The sequence below is a fragment of the Andrena cerasifolii genome, chromosome 5 (assembly GCF_050908995.1).
Source record: "Andrena cerasifolii isolate SP2316 chromosome 5, iyAndCera1_principal, whole genome shotgun sequence".
NCBI lineage: Eukaryota > Metazoa > Arthropoda > Insecta > Hymenoptera > Andrenidae > Andrena > Andrena cerasifolii.
Window position 1 is genome coordinate 5,280,998 of NC_135122.1, and position 26,433 is coordinate 5,307,430.

At 40.1% G+C, this 26,433-nt stretch overlaps 1 protein-coding gene across 1 annotated transcript in view; it reads left to right on the forward strand.

Annotated features, from left to right (window-relative positions):
* The first annotated feature begins 635 nt into the window (after positions 1–635).
* The window catches only part of LOC143368775 (glutamine amidotransferase-like class 1 domain-containing protein 3, mitochondrial), a 76,773-nt gene continuing 50,975 nt past the window's right edge, over positions 636–26,433 (forward strand). Inside the window, exon 1 of the mRNA XM_076811834.1 lies at positions 636–701. Coding sequence (XP_076667949.1) covers positions 636–701 — 66 coding nt within the window. The remainder of the gene's footprint in view (positions 702–26,433) is intronic.

Consider the following 26,433-nt stretch of genomic DNA (forward strand, 5'->3'; position numbering starts at 1 on the left):
GAAAAATTCAGCGCAACAGACGTAGAAATTGAGTCAGAGTAAAAATCAAGTTGGTCGTGATAAGAATTAGCAGTGCTACATATACGGTCGATACAATTATGTTCGCCATAGAGGGTTCTATGAGTTTTTACATAAAAGACTTTTACATATTTTGTGTACATTATGAGACTGATGAATAATCAAATGTTTATAAAATTACTATCTCTTGCGTTGCAAAATCTAAATTTCGTGGAGCAGTGTATTTACATTTTTAATTAAAAGAGTTTTGTTTAGACGCAAAATAAGGCACCGTTTAATTTTTATTAGCCAAATACACGAGTGTGTAGAATTTCTGTGACCCATCCCACTGAGAAAGCTGCAGTTCATTAAAACGAACTTAGCTGACAAAAGCGCGCCAACTTCTGAGGAGCCTCACAAAGGATCGCCAATGATCAATGACATCTGCGAATACTCGTTGTTCGATCTCAAGTCAGACAGAGAGAGAGAGGGAGAGAGAGAGAGAGAGAGCATGGAGCCGGTGTTTCCAAACAAACAATTACGCAGCGCGCCGCCATCAATTTTAAAAATTGCTCACTGAACATTTCTCCCGCCAGGTACCATTTCGGAGGCGCAGCATTGCCCTCAAGGGTGGCACAATGGCGCCCGATCGAGTTGTCCAGGACAATAGTACTTGTTACGAAGGCAACGAGATGTCACCGACCGTGAATTAGCGCTGTGGTCGAGGTCGAGCGGGGGCTCGAGGGGCAGAGGAAAGGGTGCCTGAAAGGGGTGACGCGCGATGGAAACGGGAGAGGAGGAATTCTTTTCTTGCGCAGTCGTGTGCAGATGCTCTTTATCGAAACACATGGTACTTCGCGGTAGCGCGCTTAAGGTTTCTGCCTCGGCTACCTCAGAATTTATGTCCCGCCAAAATGACGTCACAAATGCACTGGCGCACGTTCCGCGAATATGCAGGCATCGATACGTGAATCACCCTCTCCAGGTCCGGGCAGCCCTGCGGTAACCTGAGATGCTGTGCGAGGGCTTTCTGTCGAGATACGACGAGTTTCCATCCCCACGAGTACGCGTAAGGCATGCCATTCAATTACCGGGATTAACTGGATTTCCGCAGCGGGAAAGTCGGCAACGATTAATACTACCCTATTGCACAAAATCGCCGCAATGAGTAATCAGTGCGTAGGATTATTTTTTGCTCACTTTACATTATTATTCCTGTTAACTGTTTTTTATGGGGTGGTTCGATTGCGGATTTAGTTTTGTGAAATTTTCATTCAGCGATCTCATAGAGGGATATTTATGGGCACAAAGAACGCGAAACAAAGGAGAGATCGTTGATCCAAGTAAACCGTATAATTGAAGATTTTATAAAGGATTATTTTCCCATCGATATAGTTCAAATATCTCACAAAGGAAGTAGGTATAGGTATTTTAAGGGAAATACAGAAACATACATACACAGATAGGTACATAATATTGTTTATAAATACAGTGAGATAAATACATAAATATTTCTTGTATTACGTGCACTACAAATGCGAGAGTCGGAGAAGAAACATTTTAAGGTTTCTTACCACCTTCGAAAAGTTAGTCTTTTGTTAATATATACTCTTTTAAAACACACAGCTTCAAATATGTATATTCAGCAGTATATTATAACATTGTAACGACGATAATTTACTTTGGAACCACTGACTGGAGTTTCACAATATTACGAGAATGAAGGTCGATATCATATGTTGTAGCAAAGTTGCAGTTTCACAATTAACAAAGATTCATTATTGCCTGTAATATAAAATCAGTTATTGAAGAACAGCTACCGTGTGTAGTATGAGATGCATGTATGAAACGCTCGACTGCTGAGTTCTAATTATCAGGAGAACAGTATTATTTAAGTAAAAGTGAATTATGGCTTAGATGTTTCTAGTACTTAATGGAAGAACTCGGAAGAGTTTAGTGCATATCGCGTTCTTATTCAAGGTCAGACAGGTTCGGTAAGATTTGCAGTTTGCGTCCGCAGATATTTGTCTACAAACCAGTCGTTATCTGTTGGTAAATGAACACATGGTGGATGGTTACGGTGAGTGAATACAGCACCCTCTGTTTGGATTACGGGCCCGGAGCTTCGTTGGTGTCTATAAACAGAGACGAAGGAGAGGAGGGCGAGTGGCATGGAGAACCACGCTTTCGCGACCGCTATGACAGATTGAGAGAAAGGCATCGTCCTTTGGTGGCCAACGAGGCGTCTCGGCCTCTATACCCACCCCTAATGCCAGACAAAAGCTCAATACTCCATTTCGCTGCATGTGCACCATGGCATCCGTCCCACATCGACGTCCTCCACCGATCGCACGCCGTAAAGCTCTTCATCATTTACGTAAGATGGTCGACGATAACAACACCAGTTGACGTTCGCACACCTGTCAAGCTCTAAAACCTCAACAGCGGTAGGTATCGTCAAATTTATCGGTGTAAATATATTTTTTTATGCACGCATTATGCTTGTCTCTGTGTTTGGATTTATTTATATCACTTTCAAACTAATTGTAAAATGATAATTGGAAAATATTTTCAAAATAATCTTGTTCTCTTTGTTAATTATAAATTTACAGTGTCTCTTGTGTATTACTGTTACAAACACATATAATTCTGCAAGATGCAACGTTTCAGCTGAATTTCTACTACATCTAGCATAAATACTTTTAAGGAATTGCAGATACCTACATTTGGGGTTCGCGTATTGTGTGAAGACTATTGGGCGAGACGTAATCAAAAGTAATACTGCATGGGGATGATTTCACGTGTGCATAAAGGTGGAAGCGCTACATAAGGTACCCGCGATACCGGTGCAAATAACCGTCGTTCAGATATGGGAATGACAATGCCTGGCCACCAAAATGCACGTTAGAGACGCTTAACTGCCGCCTCTTATTGAAACATCATCTCTGCTTACCAGTATGGAAACGACTGTCGACACTTATCCATAAAGCGAATGTCCTCAGGATATTACCCGCTCTCTACCCTTTGTTCTCGCGAACTGTAACAATGACTTTTCCTTCCCCATTTCTTCAATATTCCCCTCTAACGATGAAAATGTGGAAAGGCTTACTGGGACGTTCATTGTTAGTTTCAATTTGTGCTTGGGATTTAAAATAAAATGTTGAGTAATAACTGCTTGATCAGGTAGGCACTTAGGCATACTTTTCTCAGATTCTTTATTAGTAAAAATAATACAACTTGGTACATTTTCTATTCATTTTCGAGACACTAGGTTTTTTTTACTGTTACATGATATTAACTGATAGTAACATCGGATAATATGTTTGAAACTTATAAGTACTTGTGTGAATTGTTAACAAAAAAAAACAGTTGAGTTTTAGAAGAAAGAATTAAATCAGGTATGTGACATAGTCTTACAGGTCAACGCTGTTATTTTGATTGTAGTAATGGAAGTATTAGGGGAGACCGGGGAAAAGTGGGGCGGAAAAAGTTTGAAGTCGAATAAAATTTTTCCCTTTCAATAAAAATGTTTGGAAATAGATTTATAATATAATTAAAACATCACTATTGATAAATGGCGAATAGCAATACTTAAAATAAACTTAGAGTATATTAAAAATCAACTTGAAAGAAATGACGCAAGGCATGGTGTAAAGTGAACTCCTATCCGGGGTAAAGTGAGGTGCAACAAAATAAGAACTTTAATTAAGGATATAGGTAAATATTAACCCCTTGCGTAGCTGGAAATATTGATCGCATCACTCGGTTAAACATGCTATCACTTATACCTCTCTTATTATTAGTTCTAGGTAAGAAAACATTATTGCGAAAATGTGTAGCTCGCCAACTTGGCCAATAAAAAGTGGATACAAATCATTTTCTCAATCATATCGCTATGATAATTATGCATACTACGTTTTGAGAGTGATGCAATAAATATTTCCCTGACTGTATCATAATAAAATTATGTCACATCATTTCATTAACATAGTTCATACACCAAGCCCAAAAATAGTATTTATCTCCAGTGCTCAATTAATTCAGTGAATGCACTTACTAAAAACATAATTATTCTGAATAAATTTAAAGATTCACGTATACCCCAACAAATGAGGCTAAACTTACATATTTTCTCGAGCGATTATAAAAATAAGAATATTTTCTGTCCAGCTCGCCAATCAAATTTACTACAGATCAATTAAGTTTCAAGGGCCATCGAAGTAGATTTCATGTGTCGGGGAACATTAACCAATAAACCGACAAAACCATGAGTATCGAGCCACTTGTTTCAATTGCAAACAGATGTGGTCATCGGTATCACTGAGCTCACCCCCTCTTCGTAACCCAGCCCTCTCCGTCTTTTTAGAACACAGCTATCGTTCAAATTCGCTAAATGTAGAGATACAGCATCCACTTCGAGGGGAAACGAGGCCATCACGTCGAGGGGGCCGTCGTTACCCGGAGGGAGCGTCAGATTTTAGACCGCAGCAGATCGGACAAGTGCAATGCTCTCTCCATTATAAACGTGCCTCCAGGCCCAGGCTTTACTTCGACGGGCAACGAGCCATGAAGACCCCGTCATATGTGCATTTCCTATTACGCCAGTGATCGATGGCGCGCGCCATTGTCATCTTGTCAAGTAATTCAGTAAGATAGTCAGTCTGCCAGTGTCGCTCCTCGTTAGAACGTTTCATATTTTCCAAAAGTTAAATGGCACCCTTACGTACGATTTGCCAGCGAAACCTGCACTTTCTTCGTTCATACCACTTATTAATTGTGTCAAACGTACCGGTCATCGAAATATTAATGGGGCGCACAGCATGAAAACGAAAATCGGGGGTAATGGAATGAAAATTGCTGAACATCATCTGCTTCCAATACAATCTCCATTACCCTCGATGAATTTTCTATAACTCGCAGCGAAGCATTGCAGTTAATTTGAAATGGTAACAAATGGAAGCATTTGCAATACGTGTCTCTATTAATATTTGACGATAGTACCGTCGAGAAAGTCTCCGATATTCATGTTCCACATAACTTTCTCGTATTTACCATAGAATTAATAAATGTGTGTAGAGGCGTGAAGGGGTGGCATTCTTCATAAACGTTGACTTCGTTGTCATGAAATATGCAGCACTTAAATTCCAGTTTATAGGAGACGATGTGAAACGACAGATTTATGGCCGTCACTACCTAACCCTTCACTCATAGATGGGATTAGAGTTTGTGTGGTCACAGCAACTGGGCTTAAATTAATTGCTTTAAACCGGCGCGGATCGTGTAATCCCCGGGAAAGCCCCGCTCGAAAGTCCGGCTAAGTCTTTGTTTAACACTCGTTCGGATAATCTCTCGCTTCGATGTTGGCAAAGGGCAAATAGCATGGGAGAGCTGTGGAAGAAGGAGAAGGACAGCTGTTTGCGCGACAAGATTCACCTATTGCCAACAAGGAGGTAAGACGAAAGCGAAATGAATACAAATGACGCTCGGGTCACCTGCACCGTAATTGGATGATCCTCTATTCCGAGGATTATCCTCCGTTGAACGTCCTGGGAGCAGCCCGCCCGCACCCTCGGTGCCCGCCCATCCCGCGTTTCCCTACGAGCGGACAAATTTCCGGAGGACTGTGAGTGGGCTGCCAGGACGTCCTAGCTAAAGGCGAGGTCCTTTCGAAGGAGTCTCGCGAGGATCAGAAGAGCCATCATAAATCTGGTAACGGTACACCGGCCTGGCCGCCTAAACAGCCAAGTAATGTCGCCTTGTGCAGACAATGATGGAACATCATGCTTCCTAATACCTTTACGACTGTGCAAGCAGCTTCACAAAACGTATGTTCGTGGTTTCTGACGCGGTTTCCACGCTTCTAAACGGGCTACCAAAGCGTTTACGACCGGAACGAATTAGTGGTTGGATGCCAGCCTCCGTTACCCTCCTACTTCCTCGCCGTGGTCCTCCTGCACCGGGAAGAGGCGAAGATTTTACAGAATGGGGGCTTTTAATCTCTTTGGTTCTGCAGAAGAATAGGAATGCTTTGCCTCACAACGGGCTCTCTGTTGGTATTCCTTCGAGCCACTTCTCGGCCCGCCTGGTCCCTTATTTGAAGAATAACGACGATGGTGAATATTAACGAGTCATAGTAACATTTATTGAAGCTGCTTTTCAGGAATGTGGATTAGTATCTGATTAATACGAAAGTCGTGGTTTTATTTTTATTATTAGTAAGGGGTTGCATACCTTCGACAGGTCGGAAAATAGGATTATTTTTATGATTTTTTTTTATATAAGGAAACTTTATGTTTAAAATTTAAGACCTACTCCTTTTTGTGTATAAATTAAGCTGTATTTTTTTTTTAAAAGGAATTTGATATTTTAAGAGGTGTTGCTATAGCAGACCCTTCTCCCAAGGCCTTCTCATTATTACAGCATTTACGGTAACAAATATATCTCGGAGATTAGTCGACCGATTTGAATAAAATTTTGCACGAATATTCTTAAGACTATGATGTCGTACTTATCGGAGTCGATTTTGAAAGAATCTATTTTTTTAAAAATGGCAGCTACTCAAAGTCAAGCATGTGATTTTCGACCTCAGTTTTCATCTTCTTTTGTTAATGAAAAAAACAAGGCACGAATCGAAAAATCGGCTTCGTCAAGTACTAGACTATAGTCTTAAGAATATTCGTGCAAAATTTTATTCAAATCGGTCCTGTAAGCTCTGAGATATTTTTGGTATCGCAAATATGGAGAGGGCTTGAGCGAAGAGGCTGCTATGGCATCATTTTTTAAGATATTAAATTTATTTTTAAAGAGAATACAGCTGAATTTATACACAAAAAGGAGTGTATCTTGAATTTTAAATATAACAGTTTTTTATATGAAAAAAATCATAAAAATAACCCTTTTTCCGACTTGTTAAAGGTATGTAACCCCTTAAGGCGAAATTAGTATTGGTTATCAAGCGTATTTATCCTGGATTTATTAATATATATCAATATTCATACGAGATACTATATCTCCGAATAATTTATTTTTTAAATCGTGCTTACACGCATATCGACGTATCTTGTATGTATACGTATCCCGAAGCTCTGCAATCACGTTGTGTGTTCCCAGCAGTGCTCTCTTGGGTTTTGATAAATTTCCAAGCACGTTGGCATGATCGGGGGAAGGGCGAACAAATAAATCTCATCATGATCTTGACTTTTAGCATATTTTGCCAATTAAAGTACCCAGCGACGTTTTACGAGCTCCAGTCAGCTATTCCCACACTTCGTCCGCATTCCCAGCGGTATCTTTGTTTCGTTCTACTCGAGGCGAATTTACCTCGTTCAAAATGCAAATCTCGCATTGGTAAGTCAACTTACCTTTCCGAATGGTCTGGATTTCTTGACATTGGATTTATCATTATAAACGAATAGGGCTGGTCGAATGAAGCCTCTACGTAAACGTACAGAGTTATAAAATAGCTTCGATTAAGAAGCAAATCGATCAGGTCCCATTAGTAGCATACTTCTTTTAGACACTGTATAAACAAATGTATGTTGTTATTAACTGACATACGTATCTATACTATTATGTAAAGAGAGAGCCGATTGAACCGATCTTCCTAAAATTTTAACACGTCATTCCTGTCCATGTCTAAAAAAGCGTTATTAACCTTTAGAGGGCCGGGATTTTTTCATTGAAATAGTAAATTTTATTTACTTAAAATTTATGCACCAAAATTTATGCCACCAAAATGGCAGGCAAAGTATCCAAATTTTCAGCTGGCCACTACAGTTGTTTAATTATTAAGGAGCTCCTCCGAGATCATCTTCGTCAACACTTATATACACGCATATACTTTTTGTTTATCCGTACATAGACTTCCACATTATTTATTGCACGTGTGCCTACATCCAACACCATTGTTCGGCATAACATTGAAATAGAAATAAATCTCTGAGGAATATAATCTCGCATCACGTGAAATCTTGTTGAAATCCAATCGTAACGTTGTCTTAGAATGGGGAAGCCTTTTTTTCAGGAATGCCGTTGTATTAGAGAGTGCGAATGATGCGAAAAAATTAAACGCAGGGCAAGACGCAAAGTGATGGAAGGGGTGGCTGCCTTCGGAAGACGGGTCCAAGCCACCAGCGATCTACTTGTTCCAGGACGAAGAGAAGCTTCTAGAGCGTGGTTTAGGGTAGATAGGGGCGAAAGTCAGTGCACAGCCCCTGTGGGGGCCACTAGCTGGCTTCGTGCCTTCGTCGCGACTTCGGGAACTCCTGTTGCCGACTCTGCTGAAAGCTGTACAACCTGAGCATCAAGGGGCGAAGGGGGGGAGGGTCAGAGGACTGGTCACCTCTTCACAACCACGGAACAATTCGTTGTCGCCGCAGAACTGAGATTTGTTTCATGGAACTTCCTCGAGATTGAGAATTTTATTGAAATAATGACATGCTCCTTTGTGTCCTATGGAAAATATATTCCTTCAAATTAGACGTTTTACAACTCTATAATTTGTGCATTAACGCACTAATGAAATTGTAAGATAAACTGATGGTCTGAAGACTTTTTACGTTTTCACGACGTAAAATACGTGAAGACCTTCGATTTTGTGTGGCTTATTAAAGCCATCTATTCAAAAGTGATGAGATTAATTCAACGACATACAGTTGAAGAGTCCTTGTAGAAAACACTGTAAGTACCGAAAACCAAATTCTATACTATAGTGTTACCATTGGCACGTAGAACATTTTTCGATTTTTTTTTAATTTTGGCACTTATTGTGTTTTCTACAAGGACTCTTTAATTCATTCTCAGACGTATTAATTCCTAAGATTCGTGGTGTGGTATTAAGGAGCTATCAAAATAGGTTGTCATTATTATCAGTTTGAGTTTATTGACACTGCAGGTGTTATCTGTGTAATACAATTACTTTCTAATCATGAAGACATCAACAAACCAGCAGGCAATTTATACTATTATATGCTTTGCCATGTCTCCGTTTCCATCAGGTGCTAATATTCCAACAGTTTTTGTTATATTGGTTACCAGCTTTAGCTGAGGCACATTTCGTGATCCAAGAGTTTATCGTTCGAAAGATTTTAGGCTACAGACAAATACACAAACATATAAACTTTCTGCTTTATATATTAAGATTTAATTTCTAACATCAAGTGTATCATATAAATTCGTCAAAAATGCCAAAGGATCATGGGTATCGGAGCATTACATTAATTGGTTAGGAAATAATGCCACATGCAAATTTGTATTAAACGAATAAAATGTAGGTAACAAGAGAACAATGAATTTGAATATTTTAATAATGCTCGAGATTTGTGAATCTCCCGATGTGTTTATTGTCAGAAATGTATGGCGTAGTTATTGATACATACATACGTATATTGACTCATTATACTAATAGTATGTATCAATAATTATGTTTGGCTCATCAGTGCCTCTGACAACAAGTGTGAGCGAGCTTGATTGTCGACGCTTGGTTACTTAAGGGGAGGTTTCGGACTAACAACGTTTTTTTTTTATTTCATTTTTCGAATGTTCAACATTTTAAGAATACGCGTTTAAAATAATATTTTAAATTCCCGAAGTTATAAGCATTTGAGTAGCGGCTAATGCATGGGTACCACCCGGCCACTCCTCGCTCACGTTAAAGTTTAAACGCGTTTTTCTCGAAACAGTGTTCTTAAAATCGGTGGAATCTGTATCTCGAAAAGTTATTATCCGATTCAACTGAAACTTTTTTTATTTTGAAGAATATACTTCTGGCTAGGGGGAATACCAGATAAAAATACAAAAAATTGAAAATTTATAATTTTCAAAGCTGTTGAGAGGGTGACAAATATAGGGAAAAAGTGATTTCAAACTTCAAGTATTGTTATTTTCTAAAAAATATTATGTTTTTGTCATTTTTATTAGTCAGTCCACGAGCGAGTTTCATTCCTTTTAATAATCTGGCATTGTTTTTTATTTCAGACGAATTATTTAGGTGTTACAGGTTCCACCGTTTTGGATGAATTTGTTGACGTCTAGACACCCCAATGCCGTCTGCAATGATTAATTATAAAACAAAAAAATTATTTCTGTAGTTTAAGATATCCTTAGCACAATGCAAAAAGTTCCATTAAATTATATGTAGTAGTTTTCCTTTAATTAATTCCTAAACATCACCTACTTTTATGGGCTCTAAACCGGAACAGCTCTTTAAATTTGGAAAGCATGGGCTCTACATATATACACAAATGACAGGTACATTAAATGACGTTTGATAAGTAACTGTAAGTGTGGTCTGTGTAGTTTGTATGTATACGTGTCCAATAAGTTCAATCAAAAACACGTTCCCCACTAGAAATTTTAAACAATTCGACTGCATACTTTTCTACAGCATAGAAAACAATTAAGCCTTCACGACAATTTTTTTATATCTACTATAGCTTTCAACGTATACAGGAAAATTGGAAAATACACATTCACCTTTAAGGTGTGTTTTCACCCTGAAGAAAGAGAATATAGCTTGAAAAAAATTGTCAAATACTGCTATTGCGGCTCTATAAACCTAGAAAGTTTAAAAAGGAATCGGAATTTTCGGTGTCACAAAAATTCTCTTGTTGGGGAACGTATGATGAGCAAACCAAATCAAAACATTTGCTTCGTCGTAAAAGACAAAGAATGAGTGGACCAGGTTGAAGCGTGTAGGAAGTCTCTCGGTCCGCTCGTGTTACTAGCATGCGGCTGTGGGCGTTAAACTTTATTAATATCCTTATCAAAAACAGCGACGTGGCTAACTGCCGTAGTTGCAGTTCGCGGGATTCGGAAGTTCCTCCACTCCTCTGTTCGAGGATAGTTGCCGAGGTTTCTCCCGTGGGCGCCGTGGCCAGCCGTTGGGTTTGCGAGCCCTGAAGGACTAGTCCGTATCTCTGGCAAACTATCGTTCAGGACGTGTACAAGAGGCAGGATAGTGGTCGGCGTAGTTATGCCTCAACTCGTGCACCTACGTACACTCATCGACGGCAGAATCGAACGAAATTCACGTTAAGGAATTTGAAAACCCTGCAGCCACAATGACGCAGTATTATTGTGGAAGTCTAAGTGCTAGTTTCCTAGTAAAGATACTTTCCTGAATAACACCATGTCAAAAATTGAAATAGTTTATAGAAGGTATGTAACACAAATGTTGGGAAAAAATAAAAATAGGTATTCGATCAAAATCAGTGTCCACAAGTTTAGAAGGTGGAAATGGACCTTTTTAGCTTAACACTGCCACATACATATGTTGATTTACCAGAGGAAGCGTTTCAACGTTACAGCCGTTACAGTGGATATTTTGGTTCGGAAGTTTATTGTTGCAGTCGTTAGGTATTTGCCAAATTTGCGAATTCCTAATGACTCCCTTGCAGTGAAAGGTTAGCGAGTGTGTCCTAAACGGAGGTGGAAGGGATGTCTCGTAACCCACGCCAGTAAAGTTATGATGGTTTATGAATACCCCCGTAACGAATGCTACGCTAGCCCCATGAACCCCGGTGAATGGTGCGCCGTTATGCTATAATACGAAACTATAACGCGTGATTTTCTATGCTGAAAATTGTTTTACGCCTATAAACAGAACCTGCTGTGCAGCGACAGTTGGCGCATAAGAATGTAATGACTGCTGCCTTTTATGCGCGTATAGATCCACTGACCTCCATTTCTCCTGCTCGATAAAACTATGAAATGTCGTTGGTGTCAATTATCAGTATTTTTTGCAATTAGTTTTTTTTTTATACATAAACAACCCAAATTTTTCACTTGATATCTATTAAGAGTACATGTGCTTAATAAATTGATGATTTCTATGAAGATGTGCCTTGTATTATTAATTTAATTATTATTTATTTATTATGTTAATTTGATTCAATTTCTACATTTATATTATATTTCTATATTTACATTAAATTGATAGGAGTACCTGTGAGGAGTTTCAAATGTGAACGATCATAATATAAAACACCATAATTTGACAAACGAGAATTACACTTTGTTTGCAAAGTGCAAAAATAGGGTTGCAAAAGCTAGAAAAGAATTGGAAATGGGCCCTCCAACTGTGACGGAAAGAAAATAATGGAAAGGTACTACACCAAAATTTAGATTTTAAAATGGAACCCTTTTCTCATGGAATGCACCCCACGTTTAATCTTCTATTTAATTATTTTAATACTTATTCACTTCGCGTGTTAGCGCAGTATTTTTTATTTGGTTTCATTTAGAATAATTTAGGAGGCCCCATATGGAGCTCGCCTCAGGGCCCCTGGAGACGATAAGACGGCACTGCGTCGAAGTAACAAACGTATATATACATGTAAGAATGTAAAATAATAATTTATTATTCATTTAGTATTATAATTTATTAATTAGTCATTTGAAGAATAAGAGTCGGCGTATTTGTGTTATCGGCAATCGTCCATGTTGAAGGGGTGAAAACAGCCCCTAAAGTTGGGGGACAAAAATATATTTTCTCAAATTTTCTAAAAACTGAACGGGGAACTGGATTCATCTTAAAAAAAAATTGTTCCTACGTAGTACATATATTCCAGAGAATCCGTTTTCGACCCCAATTTTAGGGGCTGTTTTCACTCCTTCAACACAGACGATTGCCGATAACAAAAAATACGTGACAAATATTTTTTACTATTCCGCAAATCTGCAGAGTCTCCTGAAAATCCGCTTGTGCGAGTCAGACGTGATCCTTTGTCTGAGGATGCTTACTATTTTCACTTATCTGTATAAATAAATACACGCACTATTATTACAATAAATATGTACGTTACTGTAGAAAAGATAATTGTAGTGCATTCTAAAATTATTACTACGTAGAGATTATAAATGATTGTCGTATGTTGCGAGTTGATTGTGGAAACAAATGCATGCCCGAACGAAAAGGCATGCAAAAATTGGATTCATTAAAATATACGCGAAAGTGCGATTCACGAACGTAATAATCGCAATATTATACACGAAGTTATGCGAGAACATCTATATGGATTGAAACTGGAATTTACGTATACACCCGTGAAATTGCAAATGAAAACGAAATTGCAATTTCACAGGTACGTGTACGTTGAAACTCGGATTTGAGCTGATCGAAGTAATCAAGCAAAGTCGCCTGTTTATTCAAAAGCCAGTTGATACATTGTACCGCGCATTCCAATATTGCCGGGGATCCCATTTGCACTCCAGAATAATTTATTTAAGATACAGAGCCAGCCGAATGTCGCCGAAAATTTTTCCAACGAGTGACTCAGCGCCGAGCGTCTGTTGGATGCTCAGATATAGCGTAATGTACACTTATATGCAGGTACAGTGGCACAATACAGTCTAATGTCGAATTCACCAATAACGCATTCAGGGTGTCATGACGTATCGCTGACAGAGCTACGGGGGGCGCGATAGGTACCAATTTGTAAGAGGAACCCCCGCAGGGGGCGGGTGGCGTGGAGTCACATTTAGCTCAGGGCGCAATATGCTGTGCCACTTGATTAAAACACCGTAGTGCATTCTCCGTCGTATAAAACACTCCTACACGATGCTGCAAAGGGATTGCTCTACGGAGGCTAATTTAGTTGACGAATCAAGGACATCGTGGATAATAAACAACATGGCTGCGTCTTCGAGCTCGCTTTACGTTGAAGGTTTCCTTTGATAAGCTACAAACAGGGGAGTACACCTAGTTGCAAGTTTTTCAAACAAACTGATCCGTGTCAATGAATATGAGCTAGTTTTATCGAATTATTTATAGATCCCTTTTTACAAATAGTTCTCCGCGAAGAATCGTAATTTATAATTTTGCTGTATGGAACAAAATCGAAGGATGCATTTCCTATGAGGACCACTGCAGCGTGTAATATGATGTAGTAGCTCATTGTGTAACACTCTGCGAGTAAAGGGCTCTGGAAAGATGTACCAACAGATGGAGGTGTTAATAATTGATAGTCGCGCCCCCTTGCTAGTACTTCGGGGTGCGCTGCTAAGGGTTGATGGATATTTTTTCAGGGAGAAGGAAGAATTGCGTACGATGCACTTAATTATTTTGACGAGGGCCTTTGTTGCCTTTTGTCCATGTTGGGGGTTGCTAAAGAAACTCAATATACCGAACTCGTTTATAAATTTATAGATCTCTGTGTGGAATGAAACGGGGAAAGTAACATAATGTTGTTAAAACTTCGGTTTAAATATACTATGTGAGACGTGCATGAATTTACCTTTGGACGAAGATTTTTTGCAGATTTTTATTTCAGAAACCTGTCAATTTTTTATTGCGACATTTAAATTTATATGTGGGGATAGTAAATGGATATAGGTGCATGTAAATTGAAGTTGTATTTGTGTTTTTTTTTAGATAGAAGTCTAGCTATATTACTATTGTTAACGTATATGATATTTAAGAAATTAATTAGTTTCTCATTTTTGGAGTACTACCTATGACAACGTTATATAGTAATTTATCAATTCTTTGGAGAAAATTCTCTAGCTTTCATTTAATACGTCAGTCGAAAATCTATGGCCACAAACTCTGTTCCCCTTCATTTTGAATGGATGAAAGAAAGTTTGCTTCTTCGTAGAGTAAGCAAGTTAAGTAATTTCATCCCTGAAACTTTATAACTAGGTTGATAAGGCGTCACCCTATAATTGGTCGGTATTTAGATAATATTAACCGGGAATTTCACGTTTTTATATAAGCACGGTTTTTATTTTAAGACAGTTTCAATACATTTTCGTAGTTAAATAGTAGTCCTATGAATAAAGTATAGCGCCTTGCAGAGATACAATGGGTCGAAAAAGTATTTTGTATACCTAGTTTTTTGCAATAACTTTATACAAACAAGTGACACACTAACAAAAACTGTTTCCATTAATAGTGTACTATGTACAGAGGTAACAAATAAGTATTCAAATAAATAAGGCAATAAAAACAAGAATTTGGAGGTAAAAAAAGTAATTGTATATTTATGAGTAATTGTAAATGTATGATTTTTTTTTTTAAATCTATTGTTAATATTGCATTAAACACTTTTGGGATATAAGGAGGCATCTTTAAACTTGCCAAAAATATTTTTTTATGTCGATCCTTCTTAGTATTTATTAATAAATTTTTTTAAAGGTTTATATAATTCATTGAACTCGATTTCGGGAAATTTAAACTTAGGTTAAAACTTAGGTTAAAAAAAATTACGCAAGACGCTACCTGACTCCCCTCCCGTGTAAGGAAACGTAAGAAATTCGCGACACCTTCCCCCTCCCCCAAAAGCCTTACGTAATTTGAGGATGCCCCACACTAGTGTAAACTATTTAATTTTAAGAAACTTCTGTAATAGATGCTACACATCCCGCCAACAGAAGTTACATCGTCGAGGTGGACAAGATTGCACAATAATTAATAAATAGTTTGAAGAATCGACATAAGAAAAAATATTTTCTGCAAGTTTAAAGATGCCTCATTATATCCCAAAAGAGTTTAAACCAATATGTTCCAAAGTGGTGTAACCCCTTAAGAAATGCAATGCAGGTATTCAACTACTGCCAAGTAAGACATAAGTATTAAATACTAAATAGTGAAGATGTTATTATGCAAATTGGTAGCTGGCAATTTAAATATTATATTCTTTATAAACTACACGTACCTATACTGTATTTGCTGTATAAGCCACATCTGGTTTAATGCAAGAAATAAATAATAATAATACTGTTAAGCCACCCTATCCTTAGAGTAATGACTACCATGCCCATTACTCCACCTGCACAGACATTCGCTGCTCAAAAGCCACCTCCGCGGAGTAACACACCCTCCACTGTAGGTCAGGCGAAGTAAAGAGGGTTAAGACGACGTTGGGCGTTATATTTAACGTTGCCAGTGGTCTGTGGTCAAATCAGGGTCAGAGAGTGAACGAACCGTGGGAGATAGCAAAGGAATAGAGAGTTGAAGGGCCAGGAGGAGGGACACGAGGGTCCGGCGCGGAGCTCGGCCGAGGGCAGGACGACATAATGGACACATTAGTGCTTGGCCTCCAGTTTAATTAGTTTACATTACGGTCGCATCGTCACCACCGCGAAAGGGAAGGCTCATGAACCGGAAGGAGAAAGAGGAGGAGGAGACCCGGGACCGAGGAGCAGAGAGGGACGGAGAGAGGCTGCGCGAGGCACCGCAGGGGCAGGCCAGGTTGATTAATCGGGAAAGTTTGATGTGAGTTGACGGAGACGCTAATCACGCCTCGTAACCGAATAATACTGCGCACTCTAGCCTGCAATATTCATGAATCGCTCGCTGTACACGTACCAAACGGAATTCATTATCAACGACACTCGTTAAATATCATCGCCCAAGAAGTTCGCCGGAGTATCCCTCGTCGATCCAGCCACCTGAGTTTCTCCATTAACCAACGTAACAGAGGACGATACAGAGGTATCGGCTCGGCTCTCGCACAGAATAGAAAATTCATGCCGAAACTCGGACCTCTACACTCGCGGCTCCCCTGATTTTAGGCGGAACCGTTGACCTACTTCGTCACGGCGACCGCGAGTCCCACTGCGTCACGATGTGAGGAGGAATCGGACGGATGGAAGATTGAAGGCGCGTTGACGATGCGAGGAGGGCGGTGTTCCGGGCACGCGAGTGAGATAGAAAGAGGTGCGGCATAGCTCATTTAATTACAAATTCCATTAAAATGAATGCCAGTTCAGAAACAAACTCCACATATCTGCATTAAGCCGCGGGACGACACGTCTTAATCAGGTTAATATAAATATGAAATATGCAGCGAGTGTTAGCCCTGGGTTTGCTCGCGGGTAAAGGGTGGCACGGACGTATCCAGCATACGTGCGCCACCACCTTACGACTCCTGGGGGGCGCCTTCATATTAACCCTTGCATATTAAGCACGCGATAAGCGGATTCTCAAATATTAACGTTGTCACTCGGTGCCCGACGAGGCGACAGCTTGCTCGACTGATCCTTACCACTTGCCATTTACCAAAGACGGATCCATCTCATTGCAGGAATAATACACGAGGCCGCCACTGTTATGCATCAACAGGAGAGTGGCGGGGTCCCTTAGCGGATTGCATTGATTTCCAGCATTTCCCTAAGAATTTTGATAAGACTGCGTATCATTCGTGCATACTTTGCATAAAGAATATTTTCCTTGCCATTAAGAAGGTTGTACATTTATTTTTAATCGATGGAAAGTATTGATGCTTCAATTTCGACACTTTCAATCTGGATTTCTTTATGACTATTCTTCCAGTATTACTAACAAGGGAACATCCCGAACCTGGAAGCTCAAAAAATTCTGAAACTTTGTGAATATGTATGGAATTTCCACCTGAGTACAACGCAATTTTTGTTTGCTGCTCTAATTCACTCTAAGGGGGTGTAATTGACCCCTGAAATTACGGTTATTTTCCAATTTTGTGTTATAACTCTCGAACTGTAAAATAAGATTTTTTACCAAATGCTAAATCTAATTAAAAGAAGTAATTTTTATCTTGAAACTTTTTTCTATCTCTAACAGTTCGCGAGTTATACCACAAAATCACGAAATAACCGGATTTTCAGGGGTCAATTACACCCCCTTCACACTAAATTTGGCCAGTAAACAAAAATTGCGTTGTAATCAGTAGGAAATTTCCTACATATTCAGAAAGTTTCAGAATTCTTTGAATTTTCGAGTTCGGAATTTTCCCTTGCAGGTACTCACAGAAGCAGTGGCGCACCGAGACGGTGCCCTGGCACCCGCAAAGAGAAAGGGGATTAACGCAACCGCGACTGAAGTAATCCAAGAGCTTTGTAAAAAGAAAAAAACTGAATTTTATTCTTGAAATATATTTCATAATAACCCAATGAATTGTATTAAATTTTCATTAAAAATATTTTTACCCCTTCAACTCGACTCCCTCCAAGATTAATTCCTGAGCCTGCTACTGCTTAGAAGTATCATATTACAGTAAATATATTTCATTACCCCATACTTCATATTTAGAAAATGCAGTTGCACGATTTAATATTCAATTTAACATTCCAATTGACGAATAATGACGAGTACACCGCCAGATGAGGATCTCCTATAAAAATGTTTCTGATCCTCAAAGTCATTCTGTAAATCCTCGAAATTTCGAAGAAGCTATCGTGTAGGTAGGAAGCGGAAAGTAGGAAACTACTTTAAACGACATATTTGCCGACTCGCGGAGGGTAAACTTTAATCAAGCTCTGCTTCGGTCAGAGGGCAAAAGAATTCCGTAGAGAAAGGGTATACGGTAGGAAAAAAAGACGAAGGAGAAGGAGGCAAAGGACGTGCAAACATTTTGACGGCTCGATATTTTTCAATATAACCGCAGCGCCGTAACTCTGGTCACCAGGGGAAATCTGGCTAGGTCTCCGACACCGGGCGATATTATAAATATTACATCAATTAAGAATTAACAGACGGTCAGTGTCCAAGTATTCCCCAGTCTGAGCCTCCTCATCCACGACGCTCGGGACTGTGGGGACTAACGACTTTATAAGTCAGGATCCACCTATACAGTCGTGCGTCAGAGTCAAATATCGCGGCACGTACAGAAGCGAGATCGAGGAAACAAGAAAAAGAGGCGAAAGGACGGGAGAGGATGTGGGGGAGAGAGGGACAGAGAGGGGAAAAGGAGGGAAGGTGTGGAAGAGAGTGGGAGAATACGAGAAACGAGAGAAGGAACGCCCGTGCGTGGTCCCAGAGTCCCAGAGCCGATCCTGCCAAGTTATTTAAATTCAAATTCGAAATATCGTCGAGGGTTGCTAACATATTGTTTGTTTCGTTTGGGCCGCGGCGATAGTGAGAGAGGGTGAAGGCTATCTCGCGGTCAAAAACGTTCCCCTCCTCGATTCCTCCCCGTCAATTGCCACAAGGCTGGATTGGCTGGAAAAAAAGTTTGGAAACAATGTTCTTTGATTTTAAGACGAAACGATATTATTATCTTTTTATACGTATATGGTTATAAAGAAGTTGTTTGTGATATTGATTTCGATGTTTCTCCTTTTCTAGTGAATTTGAATATTATTTATTCTGTTTTCTTGGTAAAATAATAATCAATTTTGAAAATAAATAAATAAATTTCTTTAGAGTTGTGCGGAAAATATTAATCGCTGTTATCGAGTTGAATCTTTTAATCGGCGGTTCTTACGTTTTGTGAATATAAAAAACTTTAAGTATATAGATCAGTCATTTATCAGACGTAAGTAGTCACGAACATGATTATTGGCAGTTGAAACTGAACTCTAAACCTATAATGTTGTTGGGAATAAAAGCTTTTTGGTAGGAGTATGGTTAATTCAGAAAACAGTTTTGCATCAAGGTGTTGCACGTGTTGTGTACAGTTACAATATTGAGAATCACTTGCTCTCGTTGCGTTTCACATCTTCGAGGTTCTTCAGACCGGTCTGGAACTTATTTGCATACGTGAGTGAAGGCAATATGTACATTCCCGCAGTTCCAGCACGGCTCAGATGTCATGTTCACGTACGTAGTATTCCCTATCCCTTAACAATTTGCCGCTAACACGCCGAGGAAACTCACTTGCGACCATTCTGCGTCCTGCTACGGTCGTACAGGCCTCTTCATTTCAAATGTTTCGCAGCCGTGCACCAGCGCGACAAATCACAACATTTACGCTGCCTCATCCACTAATGATTATTTCATTTAACGATTGCAACGAATTTATTTAATGAGAATTTGTGCTCTTGCTTTCTTCGAGTTATAATTCCTATCTGTCTTTCTTGTTCCATGAATATCTGTTTCAATAGTAAGCTTGAGACGCTGTATTTAAAATAATATTTATCTGTAAACTTACACTTCGCATTTTCATAACAGATTTAGTTTGCTTAAGTGGTCATTGATCAACTTTGCGATTTTTGGTTTGTGATTTTTCTTGTGGGATACCGATGACACTATGAATTGATATAAAATAAAATACCACCACTAAAGCTTCCGCCGTTACTTTTATTGTGACGAAAACATAAACATTCTACATATTTCCAAGAATAATATAATCTTTATCTGCTTTTAGAAATGCTGTTCTGCGTATTCTAGATGATTAAGTGCCATTTCATCTGTATCTGTTGTTTTCTTTGGTATTTGTGTACTATAATCTTTATCTTAATGTTATCTTATTCGTTCAACCTTTACTCACGATGTTTCGTTGCATTATAATGTACCAAAGGGTTATTTACCCGCAAGAATTAAATAAATAAAAAAAATTATAATTAGTAAAAGGATTTATAGGAGGTTTCTTATAAATCCAAGCACTTCCCTAAAAAATTCATTATTGATAACTCGATTATTTCTTACAGTTCGTCAATAAGAAATAAATGAAATAAGATTTTCATTCTCCAATCGTTGTGAAAAGTATCATTGCGATGCCTATGATTAATAAGAAATTCATCAAAACACAAATTATACTTAAGACTACGATGGAGACGACGCAGCGTGGGGGTTGAGAGTATGGCGAAGAAGAAAACAAATATGACTCGCATAATATGCTCAAGTACCGGTGGACACGTGAAGATGAGACAGTCGCGTGTAGGTGATAGAGGTGGGGTAGCTTTTTAAGCTTTCGCTGCCACTTGTGCGGGTCAGTCTGCAAAAAGACTTAATTAATGAGCAGCCTCTCCCTAAGGACATCCATGGGACAGTGTGGGGAAGGCGAGGTGAGCGAGAAGCAGTGAGATGACGGAGTGCCCTCCGAGGAACGACCCTCGATGCAAACTCCTCGTATGAATATGTCTCTGCTAATTCAAAGTTCGTTCCAGAGGTAGATGTTGCCTGTTTACGGGGAATATTAAAAACTTCAACGTCGCCTGTTTTCGCTTGACCGGTTATAGTGGAAAAGGTATAATATCTGGAAATACGGTTCTCGTTATTCACGTTAGACACTAGAAGAAGTTAGTGATGATCCAAATAACACAGCAGACAGTATAAAAATAAAAGAAATTAAAATATACAATAATATTATATAATAATAATAAAAGAAACTGAAACTAGAATACTAATGCAAAATAACTTGGTAAAGTACCTTTCTAGTCGCTAATGACACAATTGTTGCTGCGCCTCTAAACAAACGCATTAAAAAAAAGAGACTCCTCTTTGTCATTCTCTTCCAAGGAATAAAGAGCTTTGGATTGAATTCTGTTGCCGACTGTGGCGGAGTTTATCGCGGTTATTTCGTAGATGCCGTCCATGTTTATTGCTGCCCGATAATTTTACGATGTGCGTGGCCGTTTTTTTTTCTGTTCCAAGACGCGATCGTGTAAGGGTACCGCCGAGACATGTACAATTCAGTTAGAGACGCCGTAAGGGTGGTTTTACGTCATATCGTACCGCCCTGCTTTTCGTTTCCATCGTTCTCGTGAAGCGATATTTTATTTACACGATAATTGAAAATTCCACGGAATACGACCAATGGATTTGTCACCAAGGAAGGTTTTACGCCTCCTCTGAATTTCCCATCGCATCTCCTTCCGGCGCCCACGTAAGGCACGCTTGACAACGCGGGCCGATCTTCTCTACACGATCGCAGTCGTAACGTCGGGGGCTGAGGGAGATCGTCTACGTAGGCAGTAGTATCACGGCTTTAGTGACTGTGTTACGACAATGTTTTAGTAATCATATTGTCACCCTGCAAATCGAGAGGCGTGCGATTGTGTTCGCGCCTCGGGCCGACTTATTATATGGCTATACTACTTGCATCGTGCTTCTCCACTGAAAATCTCACAGTCCCGTTTTACTTCTGAACATGTTACTCGAACCCGCGCTCTTAACAACAAGAGTAGCGCATGCTGGTTCTATAAACAGAATATTCGACCTAGTGAACAAACATAGTTCTGTATTAGACTTCTTTAATAAGTCATTAACGTCCTTTCAAACCGCTGTGTATAAAATTACTCCCACCGACTAACCGAGAGCTGTTGCACCGACGAAATTTAGTATCTACATATTACCTGATATAATATTTATTTATAACTCTACAAATTGTAAGCCAAGGGCAAGCCCCGTTCAAATAAAAAATAAATAAATGAATAAATGTTACCCTCTTCAGGCACATTTCTATGAGAAGCCTATTGCAACTAAGACGAATTTATGCAGCATGCTTTTTACTGTAAATTAATTAATAAGTACATTAATAATAAGAAATAAAAATGTCCTTAACCCGTTAAATTGCCGTCGAAATAAGCTTGTAAAAAATTCTGTGTGCCGATTTTCTATAAAATATTGTAAATTACCTGCGATCTGTTTAGTAGCCGGTGAGTAGCTGAAAGTATCAGCTTCTTCCCGCACATATTCTAGGTGCGCGGTTAGAAATGAAATTTTTATGACTCGTTCACGTAGTACCTAGTGGCTTGATCGCAGATCATGCATCGGAGCCGACCCGTGTCCATTTTACAAAGTGAGAGTGAAGAGAATTTGGTGGCCTGTATAAGTCGAAACCGATGCAGAGAGGGCAGGAGCGCGTGACACTTACGCCGGCATACGTGAGCGCGTACGTGTGAAAACGTGTGCGGGGAAACGCACAGAGGTCGGAACGACAGCGAGGTCAGGGGTGAGGGACGAGTGTAGATTGAGGGGACCCCATGGAGTCGTGAAATCCATCAGACCAGGCCTCGAGTCCCGTTTGCCAGCGCTACTTACGGTGGTGCGGCGAGAACGGCATCAACGGGACTGAGAAGACCTGGAAGATGTCGGGGAGAAGAAGGGCGGGAGGGAGGGGGTTGGGGGCGAGGGGAGGGCAGAGGGCCACGAATAAAATATCATCCACGGTATGTCCCCTTTGAGAACGCGGCGTCCCTTTCCATCCTTTCTGCCTTTTTTGTTCATTCGCGTCTCAAGGTGCTCTCGCCGGATCTCACCTACTCACTTTCGCGTACGTCCCCAACGCACGTCCGGGCGAGAGTGCACGGTTGTCATTCAAATTTTCAATTTTGATCCCTTTGACGCGGCAGTCGTGTCGCCCGCGCTGGAAGCAGCGCCGCCTAAGCTCTCAAAGGTACCGTGGAGGTATGCAAGGATTCAAGGACGCTGGGATCGTGCTCACAGAATCTGCAGAAAATCGGGATCGATGCAGAGACTCAGAAGCAGCCGCGAGACAAAACAGGTTACGTTCACAATGCTAGAAGGTGATATTTTGATTCGTTTGTTTGTTTATTTTATTGGGTTGAGTGGGAAGTTTATTGCGTTTTTTCTTTTATTAGGTAAGGTGAATGTCCCAATTTCTGCTCATGTCCCCATTTCTGCTCATTACGTATTTTTCTTATTATACTATAGTTTATTTATTCGTTATTTTAAGTAAAATAGCTTAAGGTGACAGTAATTGGTTAGGTGCCAGTAATTGGCTCCTTTACCCTGTATTACTAAATATTGTACATATAATAATATAAATGTGCTACTCATATTTCAATATCGTGGCGCACTACAACACTTTTATTTGTTAATTTTCTCGCCTCAAACTTCCTTGCCCTCCATTCTTTCCTGCAGCGTCGCCGCCCTGTGATTGTCGACGAACGAGGGGAGGAATGACGACGGAAGGGAAACTTGGACTCGTTTCGAGGTTCTTTAATCCCGATCAACAGACAATCCAGAATCCATAAACTCTCGTACTCGGCGGTTCTTTTGGAACGAAATTTCTTCGCCCGGGGGATCGTTGTAGCGAAGACGTAGGCGAGGGAGAATAGGCGGTTCTTAAATCTGAAAAATTAAATTATATCGCCGTAAAGAACGATGCCCGGGGGTTTAGCGTCTCGCGGATGGGGCAGAGCGTGTATATGGTGTGGAGACCGTTGAATAAAAACAGCATTAGTCCGTACATAATGTATGGATGATGGCGACGTGTCTTCTGCTCTATCGTATGCAGGGGAACGGGGAAGGATGCCAGGAACAGCGGACGAGCAAAGGGAGCTATACGAGAATGCTGGGAGTCGTAAAGCATGCGCTTGCTCGCATCTCGCCCGTTATAATAATTTAGTTCATAAAATTTCGGCCCGAACCCGGCCGGCGCTGCCTGCTATGGGATTTCGTGGACAACGGGAATAGAGAGAAGGTCATTTGCCCCCGGGCAACTTTGGTTTATGGAATAGGTCGATAGCAAAACCGTATTATTCCACTGTTTCAAAGTGGTAGCAGTTGCGTGGCCAAAATTGAAAATAGTGCAACATTCAGCTACGCCGCTTGGGCTATCGCTGTATAACTTGCGTAACATCGAGTGTATAGGGTGTTTCGAGAAGGTTGGTCCAAATGTTGCGTAGGAATAGATACTTTGTGCTAGAAGAAAAAATGTTTATTCGTCGAACCACAGATAACAAATTCAGTTTGAAATTTGTATTCAATGTTTCTTTAATTAGATTGAATGTTGACAGGGTCACGTGTTGTTAAGGATTGTCAAATCAGATGAAAAACACATACAGGTGTGGTTGTCATAACGTCGCCACAGGTCCCCTCAATAGAATAATGAAGCACCTCTTTGTTTTCGACGCAAGCGACATAAACAAGAGCTTTCAAGTGTACTTATAAGTAAATAACCGTGGTCCTTAAGGGGACTAGGCAGTCAGATCGCTCGAAAATCAAGTATTTTTTGCGAATTAATTACAAGGAGATGAATACAAATTGTGACTACTACTTTTGGCTAATGTTTGTTGATACTATAAACAGTAAAAAAAAAATTATTTGAATAATATATACATGTGTATGACAGCGCTACAGTTGCCTGATGTGTAGGTGTTTTGTCTGGAGCCGCTGTAATTTCGCAGTGACTCTGGCCGTAAGAAAATTAAATTGTGAAATATCCTCTGAAATTGATACTTTGCCCTGGCCCCAGTCTGCCCTAAACCTATTAAAAAAGAAAATAAAAATCAAATTATGAGTATAGCTGTTGTCAAAATTCGTAGAAATAACGGAAGAGGAGGGTTTACGATCCCCGTCCAATCTAACATCTACGATAAGCAATTTCAGTCGTAAAGTTCGTGATATTATTGCATAATCGTGTACATACTTATCAATACTTCACCGTCTCCTTTCTAAAATGGCACTATTTTGCTAAGGAAAAATCAGCAAGGAAGGTGAAGCCAGGAGCAGAGGAAAAGCCAACACGCTCGCCAGACTGGCGAGGGAAACAATAATACATCGATGGCGATGGGATCAGATATGAAATCAGTAAAGAGGGCCGCGCGGCAGAGGATGAGCCGAAGATAAAAGAATTTATTAGTAGCGAACCGGGCGAAATACCGATTTGATTTATCAAGCAGGAAATCCTATCATCTCCATACTACAAGACTTTTCACTCCGGGTCTTTGATTAAAATGCGGGCTTAATCATCGCTCTCTCTGGCACCTGGGGACTTCGCTTGTCGCCTCCTCCGGCTGCGCAGCCCTCTCTGCGGGCTACCAGGGCCTCGCTGTCTTTTCCCTCCCCATCGCGGGCTTCGACGAAAGCTGGAAAACCAGAAGGATAATGCATGACGCGGTCTTTTGTTGCCGCCCGGTGACAGAGGCAGCAAGAGGCAGGAACAGAAATTCTCCGGCTTCCCAGCTGCCTGTTTTAAGATATTAAAATGTGTCATCAGCTGATGCCTTCGTTACCGCATCGTGATGGATCCTCCGCGGTCGTTCCTTCTGACGCTCCTCCACGTCCTCGCCTCATCTCGAAGATACATCTCAACTTTAATTACGGCGACGTTACTTTACCTTGGGCTAGCAAGGGCGCGGAGGAAATTGGACGGATTACCATATCGCATTATCGCGCGGGAAATTGATCTCGAACGATTCGAACGAATCTCCTTCTTTCGTTCAGCGGGATAACTTCGTCGAAATTAGTTACAATCGAGAAGCGAGGGGATTGCAGGGAAAGTTACATTAATTTTAGAGCCCCGCGTGTGTGCGGAATGTCGATCCCGGGCGTGGAACGAGGGAGTGTTTTTTTTGTTTTTTTTTTTTGTTTAAATGTTAAACGCACGCGCGATAAAAAGTCATACGGCACTCGTTAAACCATTTTGAGTTCAGCTTACGCCGCGTTAAAAGCCTCAGATACCGTGATTGCTGTTTACCGCTTCCGCAACGAGTCCGCGCCGTTCTGCTCCCCTCCGAGCGCTGTACACCGGAAAAGTTTCGACCTCCTCTATTCGAGATTAAATTTTTACGCTGAGTAATGCAATGAAGCGAGTCGCGCGTGAAACGTATGACATTTAAATATTGATTTGCTGTTTAATACGAATGATACCGACGATTGACATTAAATTCACCGCAAAGTTTATAGAACTTGTGACGAAAAATGGTAAAGTTTCACTTGCATTAGTTGAAACAACACCCTTTATATTAAATATATCTCGAATATTTAGGTACCTACTGTTTACGCTATCACGTTCAAAGTTCCTTACAATTAAGCTCCCCTTGCCAATT